Source organism: Oncorhynchus keta, chromosome 23 (genome assembly GCF_023373465.1).
Source record: "Oncorhynchus keta strain PuntledgeMale-10-30-2019 chromosome 23, Oket_V2, whole genome shotgun sequence".
Taxonomy (NCBI): domain Eukaryota; kingdom Metazoa; phylum Chordata; class Actinopteri; order Salmoniformes; family Salmonidae; genus Oncorhynchus; species Oncorhynchus keta.
In genome coordinates, this window is record NC_068443.1 from 7182716 (window position 1) to 7205584 (window position 22869).

Below are 22869 nucleotides of genomic sequence, written 5' to 3' on the forward strand. Positions count from 1 at the left end.
GGGGGGAAAAAAATGTACAAGCATCCTCGATGGTGTTAGATTTTTCCCTCAATCTGGTCTGTGTGTGTTCCTCTCTGATTGACACAGTGAACATCTCCACAGAAGACAAGTAAACTGGCGCCAGGCATCAAAATCACAAATTACGTCAACGCTAACGTTCAGAGCCCAGAACCAGTGAGTGTCTCTTTTCAAAAGCATTCTTAATCAGACCACATTAATAACGCTCCTCATGTAAGGGATTTCCTCCTCTTCTTCCGAAGAGGAGAGGCGAGAAGGATCGGAGGACCAATATGCAACGTGGTTAAAGTCCATGGTTCTTTAATCAGAGAAACTATACATGAACAGAATACAAAACAAGAACGGTGAAAACCCGAAAACAGTCCCGTGTGGCACAAACACTGACAGAGGAGACAACCACCCACAAAATACCCAAAGAATATGGCTGCCTAAATATGGTTCCCAATCAGAGACAACGATAAACACCTGCCTCTGATTGAGAACCACTCTAGGCAACCATAAACTTACCTAGACAACTACACTGAACACAACCCCATCAATCTAATAAACCCCTAGACCAAGACAAGACACAATAAATCACCCATGTTACACCCTGGCCTAACCAAAATAATAAAGAAAACACAGATAACTAAGGCCAGGGTGTGACACCTCTTCCTTATTATTATTCTTATTCTCTTCCTTATTATTATTATTCTTATTCTCTTCCTTAGTATTCTTATTCTTATTCTCTTCCTTAGTATTCTTATTCTTATTCTCTTCCTTAGTATTCTTATTCTTATTCTCTTCCTTATTATTCTTATTCTTATTCTCTTCCTTAGTATTCTTATTCTTATTCTCTTCCTTAGTATTCTTATTCTTAATCTCTTCCTTAGTATTCTTATTCTTATTCTCTTCCTTAGTATTCTTATTCTTATTCTCTTCCTTAGTATTCTTATTCTTATTCTCTTCCTTAGTATTCTTATTCTTATTCTCTTCCTTATTATTCTTATTCTTATTCTCTTCCTTAGTATTCTTATTCTTATTCTCTTCCTTAGTATTCTTATTCTTATTCTCTTCCTTAGTATTCTTATTCTTATTCTCTTCCTTAGTATTCTTATTCTTATTCTCTTCCTTAGTATTCTTATTCTTATTCTCTTCCTTAGTATTCTTATTCTTATTCTCTTCCTTAGTATTCTTATTCTTATTCTCTTCCTTAGTATTCTTATTCTTATTCTCTTCCTTAGTATTCTTATTCTTATTCTCTTCCTTAGTATTATTATTCTTATTCTCTTCCTTAGTATTCTTATTCTTATTCTCTTCCTTAGTATTCTTATTCTTATTATCTTCCTTAGTATTCTTATTCTTATTCTCTTCCTTAGTATTCTTATTCTTATTATCTTCCTTAGTATTCTTATTCTTATTCTCTTCCTTAGTATTCTTATTCTTATTCTCTTCCTTAGTATTCTTATTCTTATTCTCTTCCTTAGTATTCTTATTCTTATTATCTTCCTTAGTATTCTTATTCTTATTATCTTCCTTATTATGACATGTCCTCTGTCAGTCCTGTTCACTGCAGACTGGCCCCAGACCACTGAGGGCCTCGTACCACCAAGCACAACACAACATCATTAATGTGGCTGGTTAATTAATGAGTGGTATTGTAGTTACAGGTGTTCTGTTCTGGTATCTCTCCACATTGTGACTTAGGGGCTACATGGGGAATTGGGATGGCGGTGGCTAGTTTAAATAAATCACAAAGTATGGATTGCATTCAATACCTTGTCCATGGATTGCTTTCAAGGTGAGAAAAACAAATATCTAAATATGAAGACTGGCGGAGTTATCCCTTTAATGTTGGGCAAGTACCAAACCCTGTGGTGAAAGGAATGTATTACACTCCATTCGAACAGGTGGTTAAGGCATAGTTGGATCTCAGTTTGATATAATAAAATCAATAAATAACTCATCACCCATAACTCTACTTTGACAAGTTACTGACCTAGAAAGGACCTTCCATCTGTCCTGAACTATGGACACACACACACACACACACACACACACACACACACACACACACACACACACACACACACACCCGCTACAGTGACCCACACATGGTATAGCCCCCCCCACCCCTCCCCCCCATGCCTCCTGACACCCCTGGGGAGGCCTGATGGAGTGGAGCTTCATCTGCCTAACAGGCTGGCAGGTCTCCATGCACCAGGCTGCAGAGACACAAAAGCTCACTGCTCCCTCTCAGCCCTAATCCCCAACCAGTCCCTTCCTGCCAAGGCTGACATGGTGCCATTGTCCAGCAGACACACTCATTACCAGCATCAAGTCATGTTCAGAGTAGTCTAGAGAGTTGTACATTTTAAAGGAAAATATACAAGTTGCTGGGAGGAACTTCTGGAACACTGTTTCTAGTGTGTTTTTATTACAATCAAAGAACATTGAATCTAAATACAACACAAATAATGTCCAAATGTAAATAAATGAATGCAAGGTACAGCACAGAAATTACAAATGACTGAACAGAGAATCAAGTTGAACAGTACACAGAGTTTACAAAACATTAAGAACACCTGCTCTTTCCATGACATAGACTGACCAGGTGAACCCAGGTGAAAGCTATGCTCCCTTATCACCTTTTTAAACCACTTTAATCAGTGTAGATGAAGGGGAGGAGACAGGTTAAAGATTTTTAAGCCTTGAGAGATGGATTGTGTATGTGTGCCTTTCAAAGGATGAATGGGCAAGACAAAACATTTACAGTTGAAGTCAGAAGTTCACATACACTTAGGTTGGGGTCATTAAAACTCGTTTTTCAACCACTTCACAAATTGCTTGTTTACGAACTATAGTTTTGGCAAGTCGGTTAGGACATCTACTTTGTGCATGACACAAGTCCTTTTTCCAACAATTGTTTACAGACAAATTATTTAACTTAATCACAATTCCAGTGGGTCAGAAGTTTACATACACGAAGCTTCTGATTTGTGAATTGACATCATTTGAGTCAATTGGAGGTGTACCTGTGGATGTATTTCAATGCCTACCTTCAAACAGTGCCTCTTTGCTTCACATCATGGGAAAATCAAAAGAAATCAGCCAAGACCTCCAAAAAAAAATGTAGATCTCCACAAGTCTGGCTCATCCTTAGGAGCAATTTCCAAATGCCTGAAGGTACCACATTCATCTGTACAAACAATAGTATGCATGTATAAACACCATGGGACCGCATACAGCTCAAGAAGGAGATGCGTTCTGTCTCCTAGAGATAAACATACTTTGGTGCGAAAACTGCAAATCAAACCTAGAACAACGGCAAAGGACCTTGTGAAGATGCTGGAGGAAACAGGTACAAAAGTATCTATATCCACAGTAAAACGAATCCTATATTGACATAACCTGAAAGGCATCCTCAGCAAGGAAGCAGCCACTGCTCCAAAACCGCCATAAAAAAGCCAGACTACAATTGGCAACTGCACATGGGGGCAAAGATCATACTTTTTGGAGAAATGTCCTCTGGTCTGATGAAACAAAAATAGAACTGTTTGGCCGTAATGACCATCGTTATGTTTGGAGGAAAAAGGGGGAGGCTTGCAAGCCGAAGAGCACCATCCCAACCGTGAAGCATGGGGGTGGCAGCATCATGTTGTGGGGGTGCTTTGCTGCAGGAGGGACTGGTGCACTTCACACATTAGATGGCATCATGAGGAAGGTGGAGGATGTGGATATATTGAAGCAACATCTCAAGACATCAGTCAGGAAGTTAAAGCTTGGTCGCAAATGGGTCTTCCAAATGGACAATGACCCCAAGCATACTTCCAAAGTTGTGGCAAAATGGCTTAAGGACAACAAAGTTGTATTGGAGTGGCCATCACAAAGCCCTGACCTCAATCCTATAGAAAATGTGTGGGCAGAACTGAAAAAGCGTGTGCGAGCAAGGAAGCCTACAAACCTGACTCAGTTACACCAGCTCTGTCAGGAGGTATGGGCCATAATTCACCCAACTTATTGTGGGAAGCTTGTGGAAGGCTACCCAAAATGTTTGACCCAAGTTAAACAATTTAAAGGCAATGCTACCAAATACTATTTGAGTGTATGTAAACTTCTGACCCACTGGGAATGTGATGAAAGAAATCAAATCTGAAATAAATCATTCTCTCTATTATTATTCTGACATTTCACATTCTTAAAATAAAGTGGTGATCCTAACTAACCTAAGATAGGGCATTTTTACTCGGATTAAATGTCAGAAATTGTGAAAAACGGACTTTAAATGTATTTGGCTAAGGTGTATTTAAATTTCCGACTTCAACTGTAAGTGCCTATGAATGGGTTATGGTTGTAGGTGCCAGGCGCACCGGTTTGTGTCAAGAACTGCAATGCTGTTGGGTTTTTCACGCTCAAAAGTTTACCGTCTGTATCAAGAATAGTCCACCACCCAAAGGACATCCAGCCAACTTGAGGCAACTGTGGGAAGCATTGGAGTCAACGTGGGTCAGTATCCTGTGAAACACTCAACACCATGTAGGTGGGGGTGCATCTCAATATTAGGAAGGTGTTCTTAATGATTTGTACACGCAGTGTATATTAGACAATGTTTTACAAATACTTAGATTTAGGGGTTGGGGGTTCCAGTAAAAAATTAAAAATTAAAAAATCTTTGGCTTTTACTAACTATTATATCCCACAAAAATACAAAATGCACTTCTGTGTGTAGGAAGTATCCCATTAATGTTTTATTTAAAAATATAAAATCATAATGTTGATCTCCGTATTTTTTATATATTTCCAGATGTAACTCCACAAGAGGGCCCAGGGTTTGGTGGGTTTTACGAGAAAAATAAGGTAACTACACTCTATGGCTAAAATGTAAAACATTTCATACTAGTTAACCACTGTTTCAACAGCAAGGTGCTTTCCTCAGGATTTCAGGTGCAGGGTTGAAGGCAGTCAAACAAGAAGTAAACTGAACAAAGGGCATATATTTTCAGTGACTTCTCAATAGACTGAAAAGTAGAAGCTGTGTGTATGTGTATCAAAACTTTTAAAAGTGTTTTTATTATTATTTGAATTGACCCCAACCCTGTTCTGGTGGATTTAATGACCATTAGTTAGTCCAGCCTCAAAACCTCTCTAACCGTTTGGTTCCAGGAGCTTCAGACCAAGAGGAGAATCAATAGTCCTGAACAATGAATCAGTCAACCCACTGAAGTGTTACATCAGACAGGCAGGCAGCTCTCATTCTGGGGCTACACACACGCAAACACACACACACACACACACACACACACACACACACACACACACACACACACACACACACACACACACACACACACACACACACACACACACACACACACACACACACACACACACACACACACACACACACACACGCACACGCACACGCACACACGCACACACGCACTCAGTATGTGACCCCTCATTTCCGAATAACCATAATGCATAGAAAGAACACCCTCTTGTACTTCCTGTGCCCTACAGTAACTGCTGCCACTTAAAGGGGCAATCAGCAGTTGCTATATCAATTTTTGGACTTATACATTAATGATATGTACCCATTGATTCTTCAAAAAATATATCTCTTATGCCTAATGAGCTTAGTTCAACTGCCGTACCTCGTCAGAACCCAAAATATAAGACTGTTTTACTCCAACGTTTGTAAACAAAGTCAATGTAAACAAATACTATATAACCTCAAAACATGGTGAAAACTTGCATCCATAGCTCTGTCTATGAACTTGAGAGTGGTTACATTACTCCAGCCCCATTCCTCTGAAACAGGGGCGGGGAAAACGCTTAGTTATTGTACTGCTGACCGCTTTAAGCCATGTAAAAACAGAACAGCACTAAGATGAAGAGACTGCCTGCCTCCCCTGTTGTCAACAATAACATCAAGAAGCAGCATCAAGAAGCAGCACGAACTAATAGGATGTGTTAGAAGGATTTATGACAGACTATCACATGTGTGGTAGTGCACAGGGTTGGGTTGCATTTTGAGAATTTAGGAAGTAACCTCAAATTTAATTTCAAATTTTCCTGAATGCTTTGGAATTTTGGGAAATTAGGATTTGACTGAATTGAAATGGAATTAACTTCTTTGGGACTGGGGGGCAGTAATGAGTAGCTTGGATAAAAAGGTGCCCAGAGTAAACTGCCTGCTACTCAGATATAAAAGCTAGAATATGCATATAATTAGTAGATTTGGATAGAAACACTCTGAAGTTTCTAAAACTGTTTGAATGATGTCTGTGAGTATAACAGAACTCATATGGCAGGCAAAAACCTGAGAAAAAATTCAACCAGGAAGTGGGAAATCTGAGGTTTGTAGTTTTTCAACTCATTGCCTATCGAATATACAGTGTCTATGGGGTCATATTGCACTTTATAAGGCTTCCACTAGATGTCAACAGTCTTTAGAACCTCGTTTGAGGCTTCTACTGTGAAGGAGGGGGAATGAGAGCTGATTGAGTCAGGGGTCTGCCAGAGTGGCATGAGCTGATCACGCGAGCACACGTGAGAGCGACCTGCGTTCCATTGCATTTGTGAAGACAAAGGAATTCTCCGGTTGGAACATTATTGAAGATTTATGTTAAAAACATCCTAAATATTGATTCTATACATCCTTTGACATGTTTCTACGGACTGTAACATAACTTTTTGACTTTGCCTGGACCTAGTGATCGCGCCTCGTGAATTTGGATTACTGGGCTAAATGCGCGAACAAAAAGGAGGTTTTTGGACATAAATTATGGACTTTATCGAACAAAACAAACATTTATTGTGGAACTGGAATTCCTGGGAGTGCATTCTGATGAAGATCATCAAAGGTAAGTGAATATTTATAATGCTATTTCTGACTTCTGCTGACTCCACAACATGGCGGATATCTGTATGGCTTGTTTTTGTGTCTGAGCACTGATTATTGCATGGTGTGCTTTTTCCGTAAAGTTTCTTTTAAATCTGACACAGCGGTTGCATTAAGTAGAAGTGGATCTAAAATTCCATGCATAACACTTGTATCTTTTAGCAATGTTTATTATGAGTATTTCTGTAAATTGATGTGGCTCTCTGCAAAATCACCAGATGTTTTGGAACTACTGAACACACTGCGCCAATGTAAACTGAGATTTTTGGATATAAATATGAACTTTATTGAATAAAACATACATGTAACATGAAGTCCTATGAGTGTCATCTGATGAAGATCATCAAAGGTTAGTGATTAATTGTCTCTCTATTTCTGCTTTTTGTGACTCCTCTCTTTGGCTGGAAAAATGGCTGTGTTTTTCTGTGACTATGTGCTGATCTAACATAATCGTTTGGTGTGCTTTCGTCGTAAAGCCTTTTTGAACAAGTTCATCTTTAAAATGGTAGAAAATACTTGTATGTCTGAGGAATTTTAATTATGGGATTTCTGTTGTTTTGAATTTGGCGCGCTGCAATTTCACTGGCTGTTGTCGAGGTGGGACGCTACCGTCCCACTGCTGCCAGAGAGGTTAACCCCAACGCTGTACACCACCACACATGTAGTAGTCTGTCAGGCACTCTAATGTATAAATCCTAGTGTGGTGTGTGTATGAACAGAAACTAACAATCTAGCAGCATCTCTGTAAAACAGTGGGAGAGGAATAGAGGAGGAAAGGTGAGGAAAGGAAATTAGGAAAGGAAAGGAGGAAAGGATGTGACTGACTATCAGGCCTTGAATAGGATTGAAGGGGTTTCAGGGAGACTCTGAGGGCAGCTGTCCATCAATTGTTAACCCGAGGTGAATCGCTTTAAAAACTGTTAATTAGGTGTTAAGTGGTACGGTTGTCCGACCAAATTAGCAGGCGTGACAGATTACCCAAGATAGAGGATTTTCTCAACTCAACCTCGATCTGCCAGGACTGATTCTTCTGAGAACATTTTAGGAGTCACTGTCTCAGCTCATACTGCCTCATCTAGGCCAGGAGTTTTCCCTGGTCAGGTCATACGGCCTCATCTAGGCCAGGAGATTTCTCTGGTCAGGTCATAATATTGCCTCATCTAGGCCAGGAGAATTTCTCATTGTAGTCAGCTCACATGGTCAGGAAAACTCCTGGCCCTAATATGGAATTCCGCAGTATTAGATGTCTCTCCTGTCCCTTTCCACTGATAGGGGGACATATTGGTCAACAATCCAGCCGCCATCGCAAGACCACCACAGTGCGAGTTCAATTGAATCCGGAGTATAAATCGATCATCAAAGCTTGATGATAAATTGATTTATCAGTTCTGTTTTCACAAGTCACTCAACAAGTTGACAAGGTGCCACATATTCTCTCCATCTGGATGTGTGCCCCCCCCCCCCTATTCAATTGATATCCAGGAAAATAGAGACCATCTTTATACAGAACATCGTTGTTTTTGTGATTACAATCACGTGTTGACAGCCTTCATTCAGACCATCTCCTCTACAATGGATCACATGTGCTGCCAGGTTTTATCCAAGGAATGAAGGTGCTCCTTAGCCTTCATCCTCAGCGCTGTGATGCTGGAGCTACGTTCCACTTCCTCATGCATAGGGTAGTTATCATTGAAGCTAGGGTGACACTGGTAGGGAGGCAGAGCCATTGACTGCATGCTTTGCCTCCCTTGCATTCCTTGCACCATCCCCTGGTGCACCACACCATGTACTGGGGGGCTGTTGAGGAAGCTGTGGGAGTGGCTGGGGTAGGCAGGCTGAAGGTGAGGGCCCTGCCCTGGGGCCCTGTAGCCAGGGATAGTATGCATGGGGGTGGCACTGGACATGGGCGAGGCCAGCCAGGGATCCAGGGGTAATGGGTTGGACATGGGCCCCATGTTGGAGGGCATGGGCGGCCGGTTGAAGGACAGCATGGGGGAGTCGTGGAGCTTCAAGGAGCTGGAGTCCATCTTTTCCTGACGTCTCCACTTAGCCCGACGGTTCTGGAACCATACCTGGACACGGACAAGATATAGTAATATTAGTCTACGGTAGTCTCCAGGGTAACATAATTATGCTTTAACTTGAAAAGGCATGCCAAACAACGTTTAACAAACCATACAACTATACAGGGCCTTCAGAAAGTATTCATACATCTTAACTTATTCCACATTTTGTTGTGTGACAAGACTGTAACTACCAATTGGATACCACGAAATTAGGGAGAAAATACAAAATAAATAGATTTAAGTCAAAACTGTAACTCGGCCACTCAGAAGCATTCATTGACTTCATGGTTAGCAACTCCAGTGTAGATTGTAGGTCACTGTCCTGCCGAAAGGTGAATTCATATCCCAGTGTCTGGTGGAAAGCAGACTGAACCAGGTTTTTCTTTAGGATTTTGCCTGTGCTTAGCTCCATTTCAGTTATTTTTTATCCTGAAAAGAACTCCCTAGATCTTAACGATTACTAGTATACCCCAACTCCTTTCACCGTTGTTTAGGTTCGTATTGTGGAGTAACTACAATGTTGTTGATCCATCCTCAATTTTCTCCTATCACAGTCATTAAACTGAAATATCCATCAGGTTTTTATTGTTACGGTTTTCTTCCTGGGAAGGAGAGAAGGACCAAAATGCAGCGTGGTTATGGTTGAACATCTTTAATAAGAACATGACCAATATACATATACAAAATGTGGAAAAACCAAAACAGTCCTAACTGGTGCAAAACACAGAGACAGGAAACAATCACCCACGAAATACCCAAAGAATATGGCTGCCTAAATATGGTTCCCAATCAGAGACAACGATAAACACCTGCCTCTGATTGAGAACCACTCTAGGCAACCATAGACTTACCTAGAATACTACACTGAACACAACCCCATCAATCTACAAAACCTCTAGACAAGACAAACACATAATCACCCATGTCACACCCTGGCCTAACCACAATAATAAAGAAAACACAAAATACTAAGGCCAGGGCGTGACATTTATGTGACAACTGTGATGGAAAAATTGATGTAGGTGCTTTTCTATTTGATAAATTTCTGTGTTCTGTTTGTGCTTTTCTAATAACCAATTTCTGTGTTCATGCGTGATTGAACAAACCCTCAATATCAGTATCTGCAATTTGGCAGTACGCCCAGACCCTTGTTTTGAGAACGAAAGATATCTCAGTTTCTAGGTCTCAGCTTAGAAAGAAGAAGCCTGGTGAGTTATTGGTCTGTCACATGCATGACCCAGTATTGGTCGGTCAAATGAATGAAGCAGATGTTAATGATGAATTAATGATGAATAAGCTAAATCATTCAAATATGACTTGTCTGCAGTATACAAGAGAACTAACGGGACTGCCCCATTAGAGCTCATTTCAGACTGGTACATTATGTATCTAAGTTTGACTGCGACCTATCCAACTTGCTGACAATAAACAATTATTCATTTAGTATTTAATTGGTACTGGTAGTAGTAGTTAATTGGTACTGGTAGTAGTAGTTAGCCGGATGTGCCATACCTGTACGCGAACCTCTGGGAGGTTAACCTTCATGGCCAGCTCTTCTCTGCTGTAGACGTCAGGGTAGTGGGACTTCTCAAAGGCCCGCTCCAGCTCATGTAGTTGGTAGGTGGTGAAGGTGGTGCGGTTACGCCGGTGCTTCTTCCTGGGGTGGTCTTCCTCTGGTGGCTCAGGTGACTTCCCCCTGTCGCTGTCCAACCCCTTCTGGAGGTCCCCCAGGTCCCCATCACACTTATCACTGGAGAAAAGGCCTGACTCTGCAGATAAACAGTAGAAAAGCATGTTTGTCATGAGCCTTTCTGTTAATCCGGCAGTGCCAGTTCTACTTACTGTACCAAACGTGGTCTTCCACATGGCTAACATTCCGTGTTTAAAGAACGGCCTCTCTCTAACATGGTTAGAAAGGTGGACTATATGCTATTTTGTTTCCATTTAGTGTAAATGGTGTAAGGTATTGAATATACTGTGTATTTCAGCACTAGCATGCTACTTAAGATATACAGTTGAAGTCGGAAGTTTACATACACCTTAGCCAAATACATTTTAACTCAGTTTTTCACAATTCCTGGCATTTAATCCTAGTAAAAGTTAGGACCACCACTTTATTTTAAGAATGTGAAATGTCAGAATAATAGTAGAGAGAATGATTTATTTAATATTTTATTTCTTTCATCACATTCCCAGTGGGTCAGAAGTTTACATACACTCAAATAGTATTTGGTAGCATTGCCTTTAAATTGTTTAACTTGGGTCAAACATTTTGGGTAGCCTTCCACAAGCTTCCCACAATAAGTTGGGTGAATTATGGCCCATCCCTCCTGACAGAGCTGGTATAACTGAGTCAGGTTTGTAGGCCTCCTTGCTCACACACGTTTCACGGTTAGGATGGTGTTCTTCGGCTTGCAAGCCTCCCCCTTTTTACTCCAAACATAACGATGGTCATTATGGCCAAACAGTTCTATTTTTGTTTCATCAGACCAGAGGACATTTCTCCAAAATGTACAATCTTTGCCCCCATGTGCAGTTGCAAACCGTAGTCTGGCTTTTTTATGGCAGTTTTGGAGCAGTGGCTTCTTCCCTGCTGAGCGGCATTTTAGGTTATGTTGATTAAGGACTCGTTTTACTGTGGATATAGATCCAGCATCTTCATAAGGCCCTTCGCTGTTGTTCTGGGATTGATTTGCACTTTTCTCACCAAAGTACGTTCATCTTTAGGAAACAGAACGCGTCTCCTTCCTGAGCGGTGCGACAGCTGCATGGTCCTATGGTGTTTATACTTGCGTACTATTGTTTGTACAGATGAATGTGGTACCTTCAGGATTTTGGAAATTGTTCCCAAGGATGAACCAGACTTGTGGTGGTCTACAATTTTTTTATGAGGTCTTGGCTGATTTCTTTTGATTTTGCCATGATGTGAAGCAAAGAGGCGCTGTGTTTGAAGGTAGGTCTTGAAATACATCCACAGGTACACCTCCAATTGACTCAAATGATGTCAAATAGCCTATCAGAAGCTTCTAAAGCCATGACATCATTTTCTGGAATTTTCCAAGCTGTTTTCCCAAACCCGCATGCGGGAGCGTAATCATTGCCTCAAACTAATTAGCATAACGCAGCGGACATAAATATTCCTAGAAAATATTCCTATTCATGAAAATCACAAATGAAATATACTGAGACACAGCTTAGCCTTTTGTTAATCACCCTGTCATCTCAGATTTTCAAAATATGCTTTACAGCCGATGCTAGACAAGCATTTGTGTAAGTTTATCATAGCCTAGCATAGCATTATGCCTTGCTAGCAGCAGGCAACCTTGTCACGGAAATCAGAAAAGCAATCAAATTAAATCGTTTACCTTTGATGAACTTCGGATGTTTTCACTCACGAGACTCCCAGGTAGATAGCCAGAGTTCATTTTTTTCCCGAAAGATTATTTTTGTAGGCGAAACAGCTCCGTTTATTCTTCACGTTTGGCTGAGAAATCGCCCGGAAATTGTGGTCACCACAACGCTGAAAAATATTCCAAACTAGCTCCATAATATCGACAGAAACATGGCAAACGTTGTTTAGAATCCATCCTCAAGGTGTTTTTCTAATATCTATTCAATAATATATCCGTCGGGACAATTCCTTTTTCTCTAGTACCGATTGGAGTAATGGCTTCCTCTGTACTCTGACCACTTACGCAATGTTCCCGCATACGGCTATTCTTCAACAGAAATGCGTACAACTACGTCACAATGCTGTAGACACCTTGGGGAATACGTAGAAAGTGTAAGCTCGTTGATGGTACATTCACAGCCAAATAGGGAGTCATTGGAACGCAGCGCTTTCAAAACCTGGGGCACTTCCGGATTGGATTTTTCTCAGGCTTTCGCTTGCAACATCAGTTCTGTTATACTCACAGACAATATCTTTACAGTTTTGGAAACGTTAGAGTGTTTTCTATCGAAAGCCGTCAATTATATACATATTCTAGCATCTTTTCCTGACAAAATATCCCGTTTAAAATGGGAATGTTTTTTTCCCCAAAAATGAAAATACTGCCCCCTAGAGTTCCAAGATGTTAAAGGCACAGTCAACTTGGTGTATGTGTACTTCCGACCCACTGGAATTGTGATACAGTGAATTGTAAGTGAAATCATTTGTCTGTAAACAATTGTTGGAAAAATACTTGTGTCATGCACAAAGTAGATGTCCTAACCGACTTGCCATAACTATAGTTTGTTTACAATAGATGTGTGGAGGGGTTGAAAAACGAGTTTTAATGACTCCAACCTAAGTGTATGTAAACTTTCGACTTCAACTGTATATTGCAACAGAGCCTAAAGGCAATGCAAGCTGCAGGCCTCTTCTCTCTCAGTGGGTGATGTCATATTGTCTTCACTGCATTCCTCAGGCCCAGTAATCCCATGAGGACAGATGCCACCTGTTAAACCTGAGTGTCCACGTGTGCCCTAGGCTGGCCAGTTCTAATCTACACAGAGACTTTACTTGGCTTCTCCACTCACCCAAGTACCAGATCTAATTTTGTCAGAAAACAGGGTGAGGTTGAAACCCCACTTCACGTGTTTGAGGGATGGTAGATCCCATCAGAGTTTGTTAATTCATGAATCCAAATCAATTGAGGCTCAATTGAGATTATCATCAGATCATTGGCTTGGTAACAAGCATGCGAGGAAGGCAGCAAAAGTGGTCTCCTTAATTCACTATGCTGTAATGTTAATGTGATAGATAATTGTTATGTCATGCCAGTATTGTTCTGGGAGAAATAATCAGTACAACAAGTATAAAAGTAGCTAGAAATGTAAAGTCCAGCATTGTAGTTGTACTGTAGTGTTCTAGCCTCTGAATCTTTGCCAAAAATAAGAACCTGAGCAAAGTGTGCTTTCAACTGTCCCTGCCTTTCATCCTGGATGAGGTTACCACAGTGTGCTTTCAACTGTCCCTGCCTTTCCTCCTGGATGAGGTTACCACAGTGTGCTTTCAACTGTCCCTGGACTTTGCCTTTCCTCCTGGATGAGGTTACCACAGTGTGCTTTCAACTGTCCCTGCCTTTCCTCCTGGATGAGGTTACCACAGTGTGCTTTCAACTGTCCCTGTCTTTCATCCTGGATGAGGTTACCACAGTGTGCTTTCAACTGTCCCTGTCTTTCATCCTGGATGAGGTTACCACAGTGTGCTTTCAACTGTCCCTGGACTTTCATCCTGGATGAGGTTACCACAGTGTGCTTTCAACTGTCCCTGCCTTTCCTCCTGGATGAGGTTACCACAGTGTGCTTTCAACTGTCCCTGCCTTTCCTCCTGGATGAGGTTACCACAGTGTGCTTTCAACTGTCCCTGCCTTTCCTCCTGGATGAGGTTACCACAGTGTGCTTTCAACTGTCCCTGGACTTTGCCTTTCCTCCTGGATGAGGTTACCACAGTGTGCTTTCAACTGTCCCTGCCTTTCCTCCTGGATGAGGTTACCACAGTGTGCTTTCAACTGTCCCTGTCTTTCATCCTGGATGAGGTTACCACAGTGTGCTTTCAACTGTCCCTGTCTTTCATCCTGGATGAGGTTACCACAGTGTGCTTTCAACTGTCCCTGGACTTTCATCCTGGATGAGGTTACCACAGTGTGCTTTCAACTGTCCCTGCCTTTCCTCCTGGATGAGGTTACCACAGTGTGCTTTCAACTGTCCCTGAACTTTCATCCTGGATGAGGTTACCACAGTGTGCTTTCAACTGTCCCTGCCTTTCCTCCTGGATGAGGTTACCACAGTGTGCTTTCAACTGTCCCTGCCTTTCCTCCTGGATGAGGTTACCACAGTGTGCTTTCAACTGTCCCTGCCTTTCCTCCTGGATGAGGTTACCACAGTGTGCTTTCAACTGTCCCTGGACTTTGCCTTTCCTCCTGGATGAGGTTATCTAAGCAAACATTATGACTATTCCTTCGACTGGAGAAAAGGGAACATCTTTACTGGTCCAACTATTGTTGTCCAATCTGTGACCAACATATATTCCCCATTAACCCCCCCATGCCATTGTCCTTCTGCTGTTATAGTTTGTCTCTCGTGACACGTCAGATGTCACATCAATATCACATCATTTTCACGTCAATATCACATCATTATCGCATCAATATCACATCTATATCATATCAATATCACACCATTATCACATCATTATCACGTCAATATCACATCATTATCACGTCAATATCACATCTATATCATATCAATATCACACCATTATCACATCACTATCACATCAATATCACATCAATATCACATCAATATCACATCATTATCACATCACTATCACATCATTATCACATCAATATCACATCATTATCACATCTATATCACATCATTATCGCATCAATATCACATCATTATCACATCTATATCATATCAATATCACACCATTATCACATCATTATCACGTCAATATCACATCATTATCACGTCAATATCACGTCAATATCACATCAATATCACACCATTATCACATCATTATCACATCATTATCACATCAATATCACATCATTATCACATAAATATCACATCATTATCACATCATTATCACATCATTATCACATCTATATAATATCAATATCACACCATTATCACATCATTATCACGTCAATATCACATCATTATCACGTCAATATCACGTCAATATCACATCAATATCACACCATTATCACATCATTATCACATCATTATCACATCAATATCACATCATTATCACATAAATATCACATCATTTTCATGTCAATATCACATCATTATCACATCATTATCACATCAGTATCACACCATTATCACATCAATATCACATCATTATCACATCAATATCACACCATTATCACATCAATGTCACGTCAATATCACGTCAATATCACATCATTATCACATCAATATCACATCAACGAAAATTGACATAAGTCTCTGAATATGTGAATTCAATTATGTAATAAATGCAATCATTCAATTAAAACCAGTATACTGACCGTGGAAGTCAGAGTGCTGTGTGCTGTCCCCCAGGCTGGCGTAAGGGTCTGACTTGACCTGCTTCCCCTGGTGGTCCTCCAGGCCTTCAGTGGCCACATTATGGGCCCCCACGTCCCCCACAGGAAGCAGCAGAGGGTCCTGGTCCTTACTGAAGCCCAAGATCACATCGATGCTGTGGACCCGGCCTCCTCCGCTAGACCCCCCTCCCTTCAGCATGTCATGGTAGTTGTCTGGTGACAGGCAGCCGTCGCCCACCATTCCCAAGGTATCCATCGACAAATGTATCCAGAGGACCTCTTCCTACTGCTGAGGGGCCACCCTCAGATATAGTTGGACACGTGACAGACAGCACTACAGGTTGTCATTTGTCACATAGGGATTATATCAAGAGAGAGAAAGCCAGAGCAGATCATGTCCTTGGATTTCCTGTCAGTCTGCAAAACAGAGTTTGGAGAGTTAGACATGTTGGTATCATCAACACACTACTTGCTGAACTGTCAGTTTGGTTGTGAATGTGCATATATGCCACTTGTGCAAATGCAATGATTTAATTGGAAAACTGTGGATATATTTGTCGTTGATATGCTTAATTCACATCTGAAATTCCTTATTCTTTATGATACATGCATGACTGAAACAAACCAAACCTGAACTGTTTTTCTGTATTGTGTTCATGCAAAAGTTATTTTTCAGCAGAATAGTTTTACTTAAGGGTCAAAATCTGACTCATGCATCAGTAAAGAATTGTTGGGTTTTTTTAAATGAAAAAGCATATATTAAAATATATGTAATTTCTTTCACTAAATATGTTTAAAAACAATACACATTTTCTGGTTAGTTAAAAAAATAAGATCTGAAATGATGAACAGGTTTTTTTTAAATAAACTTATTTTTAACAAGGCAAGTCTGTTAAGAACAAATTCTTATTTTACAATGATGGCCTACCCCAGCCAAACCCTCCCCTAACCTGGACGTTGCTGGGCCAATTGTGCGCCGCCTTATGGGACTCCTGAACACGGTCGGTTGTGATATTGCCCGGAATCGATCCAGGGTCTGTGGCAATGCCTCTAGCACTGAGATGCAGCCTTAGACCTCTGTGCCACTCGGGCTAACTACATTTATCAGCAAAACGGATATAAAATGACAAGATTACATCATACATTTTATTTGATATTTGGGTCTATGAATAAATATGATAATTAATTCCACCCTAAAAATGTATTTGATCGTTTTTAAAGATTGTAGGACAAGCAATTTTTTATTTAACTAGGCAAGTCAGTTAAGAACAAATTCTTATTTACAATGACGGCCTAGGAACAGTGGGTTAACTGCCTTTGTTCAGGGGCAGAACGACAGATTTGTACCTTGTCAGCACGGGGATTCAATCTAGCGAACCTTTCAGTTACTGGCCCAACGCTCTAACTACGAGGCTACCTGCCACTCCACAATATATGGATTCAGATAAAGTACTCCTTATGAAATTGGAAAAACATGAGGCAATGAAATAAAATTAAGAAATATCTTAACAATAATGGTATCTTTAACAACAAGTAGTTGTAACTAAGTAGTAATAGTACTATCAACTCAAAATAAACAGCAATAATCACTAGTGACATTTATAAATGTACTTACCTCTATACAGGTAGCTTAGTTATACTACACACATCCTCTTTCAATGCTGAGCCGTAGAGTTGTGGCTCCTCTGTCCGACAAGTTGCAAATGACAGCGGATGGGAGTTCCGTTAGCTGTGCACCTGCTCCTCCCAACTTCCCCGGATAAAGTCCTTCAAAGTCTTCAACGATAACTACTAAGTAGGAACACTCAATGGAGTTCCTCCCCTCTGGCTATAGCCACTGTCTGTTTGACTGTTCACTAGATACTGAGGGAAACCAGAGTATTTAAGAGGTTTATTAATTGGAATCCTTCCCCTTTAAGAATGATTGGCAGTTGTTTTCTGGTCAAGTAATTGCTGTAAAATGTGGCCTGTATTCAGACCACAGAGGGAGGCCTCGGCTAATGAAGGCTTTGACAAAACTTTCTTTCAGAAAATCTATTGTTTAAAAGATAATGGTTCTTGTAATCCCTTCATTACACACAATATATGAGAGAATATACAGAGATATACAGCGATGTAGTATGCTTTGGCCTGCACAGGAAAGACATGAAGGAAATGTATTCTAATAAACCCTTGCTTTAGCGCTTGTGGATTATGAAAAGAAAGCTGTGTAATGAACAATGACTATGTATACATGTGCATTTATAATTGTATATTTCCTTGAAAATGATTATACTCTTGAGTACGGCCCGTGTCATGTAAACACGATATAAATATGAACTTTTTAATGGAACCTGGAATAAATTAAGTCTAAGGTTAGCCGTTTCAACTTAAAAATAGATACCCCATTGATGTAAAATGTTAAGCTTTAAAAGCTTAAAACAATGTATGGAATATTGTGTTACCTAGAGTTAATAGCTCACTTACCACGACACAAGTCAGTGTTAAGTTAACATCAGTAATGAACATAATTATCTTAAATTCATGGCACCAAAGTGACATTATACATGTTTTAGAAACATGACACCTCTCTATCACTTCTCACACTCTAATCCAAAGGACAGGCTCTTCATTTTGGCACAGCTTTTCTGAACCCTGATATGGCTTGCTTCCATTATGGTTTGTATAAATTGGCTTTGTTCTCCTCTAGCCAGGCTGGTTTGTTTGAACACAAACCTTGTTTGAGTACTTGTGCATTTTGAAAATAATGTTAGGATATAAGAGAAATGAGCAATGCCTGCTTGCATTTACTGCCACACTAATGATGATATATTATATCGAATACGGCAAAGGCAAGAGTAATTTAAACATAAAATGAAATGTTTTTGTTGCTTTTTAATACAGTACCAGTCAAAGGTTTGAACACACCTACTCATTCAAGGGTGAGTCACAACTATGAAAAACTAGGGTGAAGACATCAAAACTATGAAATAACACATATGGAATCATGTAGTAACCAAAAAAAAGTGTTAAACAAATCAAAATATATTTAACATTTTAGATTCTTCAAAGTAGCCACCCTTTACCTTATTGTACGCGTATGTACATAGTTATTTTTTATTTTTTTTATTTTTTTATTTCACCTTTATTTAACCAGGTAGGCTAGTTGAGAACAAGTTCTCATTTGCAACTGCGACCTGGCCAAGATAAAGCATAGCAGTGTGAACAGACAACACAGAGTTACACATGGAGTAAACAATTTAGCAAGTCAATAACACAGTAGAAAAAAAATGGGCAGTCTATATACAATGTGTGCAAAAGGCATGAGGAGGTAGGCGAATAATACAATTTTGCAGATTAACACTGGTGATAAATGATCAGATGGGCATGTACAGGTAGAGATATTGGTGTGCAAAAGAGCAGAAAAGTAAATAAATAAAAACAGTATAAAAACAGTATGGGAATGAGGTAGGTGAAAAAGGGTGAGCTATTTACCAATAGACTATGTACAGCTGCAGCGATCGGTTAGCTGCTCGGATAGCTGATGTTTGAAGTTGGTGAGGGAGATAAAAGTCTCCAACTTCAGCGATTTTTGCAATTCGTTCCAGTCACAGGCAGCAGAGTACTGCCAAATGAGGTGTTGGCTTTAGGGATGATCAGTGAGATACACCTGCTGGAGCGCGTGCTACGGATGGGTGTTGCCATCGTGATTTTTATGTTTTTAAATAACCAGAGTTACCTCGCTAAGGTGACATGTGAAGTTGTATGAGCTTGTATTTTATTGTATGGAATATTATTACCTAGCTTTGTTAACTACATTTCCTGAGTTGAGATTAAATAAGTCAGTGTAAAATTAGCATCATTGGGTTATATTTAGCATCAGTCATTTATATTTGGGATCATAACTATCTATGTAAGTAAGTAGCAATGTAAATACTAACTACTAACTAAGCAAATAACAGTTCATATATTTGAATAACAATGCATATATTTTAATAACAATCTATATACTTATCTTGACCACCAATGCCGTCCCAACACAGTCAGGTGGCATGTAATAATGTAATTTCACCATAGTAACCCAGGTTTGGCCTCCCAGCCCTGGTACCTTGTCAAAGGTGGAATGGGCTGGTCCTATATTGCTCCTAAGGCCTATCTCTTTCTGGCCCCTGCTATGGGTTTCCCTGCAGCCAGCTGGTTGGCCTAAAGCTGAGGAAGCTAAGTGTCACAAAGATCAACCCTCACCTTAATGAGCCTAAGGACTTCACCGGAGATGTTCTCTTATGTCAGAAGTTCAAAACAGAACATCCAGCATGGAGAAACACACAGAATCATGTGAAATGTGTATCCCTATGCCTGACCACTGCAATGTCATGTTTTGGTAAAGAAAGGTATATTTATGACAACTCTCCCGATGCTCTATGTTTACGGTTGATCTCAAACCCTAAACCTCAACTAAATCTTGTAATAAATAATGTGAAAATTGAACAAGTTGAGGTGACTAAACTGCTTGGAGAAACCCTGGATTGTAAACTGTCATGGTCAAAACATATTGATACAACAGTAGCTGAGATGGGGAGAAGTCTGTCCATAATAAAGCACTGCTCTGCCTTCTTAACAACACTATCAACAAGGCAGGTCCTACAGGCCCTAGTTTTGTCGCACTTGGACTAATGTTCAGTCAGTTGCCACAAAAAGGGATTTAGGAAAATTGCAATTGGCTCAGAACAGGGCAGCCTGACAGGTCCCTGGATGTACATAGAGAGCTAATATTAATGTCAATCTCTCCTGGCTGAAAGTGAACGAGAGATTAACTTCATCACTACTTGTATTTATGAGAGGTATTGACATGTTGAATGCAACGAGCTGTCTGTTTGAACTACTGGCACACAGCTCAGACACCCATTCATACCCCACAAGACATGTCACCAGAGACCCAAATTAAATACTAATACAAACAGCTCTGGCAATGCTATGACTTTAGTCTGGGTGTAATTCAATTAGTAGACAATTAAATCAAGATATTGTTAATGGTTCAGTGATATGGAAAGTATGAATATCTTACACGAGGAGGTGACTGAATGCATGAAATAAAATGTTTGATTGGACCAATAACGTTCATGACTAGTCCTGAATGAGAGATCACGCTTGCCAGGGTCAGCCGGGGACAAGTCTCTTGGGTTTCCTAGACTTCAATTCTATTACTGTAAGGACATTCAATTACACTGAACAAAAATATAAATGCAACATATAAAGTGTGGGTCCCATGTTTCATGAGCTGAAATAAAAGATACCAGAAATGTTTCATACACACAACAACAACAACAACAACAAAAAATGCTTGTTTCTCTCAAATGTTATGCAGAAATTTGTTTACATCCCTGTTAGTGAGCATTTCTCCTTTGCCAAGATACAGGTAATCCATCCACCTGACAGTTGTGGCATATCAAGAATCTGATTAAACAGCACGATCATTACACAGGTGCACCTTGTGCTGGGGGCAATGGCCACTCTAAAATATGCAGTTTTGTTACACAACACAATGCCACAGATGTCTTAAGTTGAGGGAGAGTGCAATTGGCATACTGACTGCTGGAATGTCCACCAGAGCTGTTGCCAGATAATTGAATGTTAATTTCTCTACCATAAGCCACCTCCGACGTCCTTTTTGAGAATTTAGCAGTACGTCCATCCGGCCTCACAACCGCAGACCACGTGTATGGTGTCGTGTGGGAGAGTCGTTTGCTGATGTCAACGTTGTGAACAGAGTGCCCCATGGCGATGGTGGGGTTATGGTACAGGCAGGCATAAGCTATGGACAACAAACACATTTTATTGATGGCTATTTGAATGCATAGAGATACCGTGATGAGATCCTGAGGCCCATTGTGAGGCCAATTTTTTTAAAGGGATCTGTGACCAACAGATGCATATCTTTATTTACAGTCATGTAAAATCCATAGATTAGGGCCTAATGAATGTATATCAATTTACTTATTTCCTTATCTGAACTGTATATTTGAAATTGTTGCATTTTGTGTTTATATTTTTGTTCAGTATAATTTATCCTTTGTCTCTCATGTGGCTAGCTTTGCTGATGGTTAAAGCTAGTATGTTATCCCCATTGACTGGTTGGGCTGGCAGGTTGACAGGGCAGTAGTAACTAGCATTAAGCTGGGCTGGCAGGTTGACAGGGCAGGAGTAACTAGAGTTAATTAGTTGCTAATTATGTAATCAATTCATTACAGCATTTGTAGCTAATGGGCTAAAGAGCCCGAGTGAAGTTTGCACTGATACTTTGATTGCAGAGCTCTCACCAACTATGGAAGAATAAAATCTGACCTCTAAATAATATGTTTATATATTAACTTCTATTGTCCTCCAAGAGTTTCAATTTTTTGATGTTATTGTCATTTTTCCTTCTTTCAGGGGATGGATCAGCTTTTATATTGCGTGTAGATTGTGTCTTCCATCAATGTAATTGTCGACATAATTTCCAATCCCCCATATATTTTTTGGGTAAATATATATATACACATAATAATATACATATATACTGTACGTACATATACACACATTTTTTAGAATATACCTTTTGTACCGGCTGTCGTCGGAAGGATGAGACCAAGGCGCAGCGTTCCTTGAGTTCCACATAACAACGATAGACAGCTGTCCCTGATTGAGAACCATACCTGGCCAAATACAAAGAAATAGAAAACATAGAAACATGAACATAGAATGCCCACCCAAATCACACCCTGACCAAACCAAAAATAGAGACATAAAAAGCTCTCTACGGTCAGGGCGTAACAGTAACCCCCTCCCAAAGGTGCGGACGCAAAACCTGAACCTATAGGGCAGGGTCTGGGTGGGCATTACTCCGCGGTGGCAGCTCTGG

The 22869-nt window shown here is 40.2% G+C and overlaps 1 protein-coding gene across 1 annotated transcript; it reads right to left on the reverse strand.

The window, feature by feature from the left end:
- Positions 1–2231: 2231 nt before the first annotated feature.
- Positions 2232–17741, reverse strand: LOC118371503 (retinal homeobox protein Rx1-like). The gene is made up of 4 exons (XM_035756972.2): positions 17608–17741; positions 15975–16409; positions 10480–10736; positions 2232–8973 (listed from the first exon to the last, which is right to left on the reverse strand). Exons 2-4 carry the CDS (start codon positions 16246–16248, stop codon positions 8479–8481), a joined length of 1026 nt encoding a protein of 341 aa, XP_035612865.2. The 5' UTR covers positions 16249–16409; positions 17608–17741; the 3' UTR covers positions 2232–8478.
- Positions 17742–22869: the final 5128 nt, after the last annotated feature.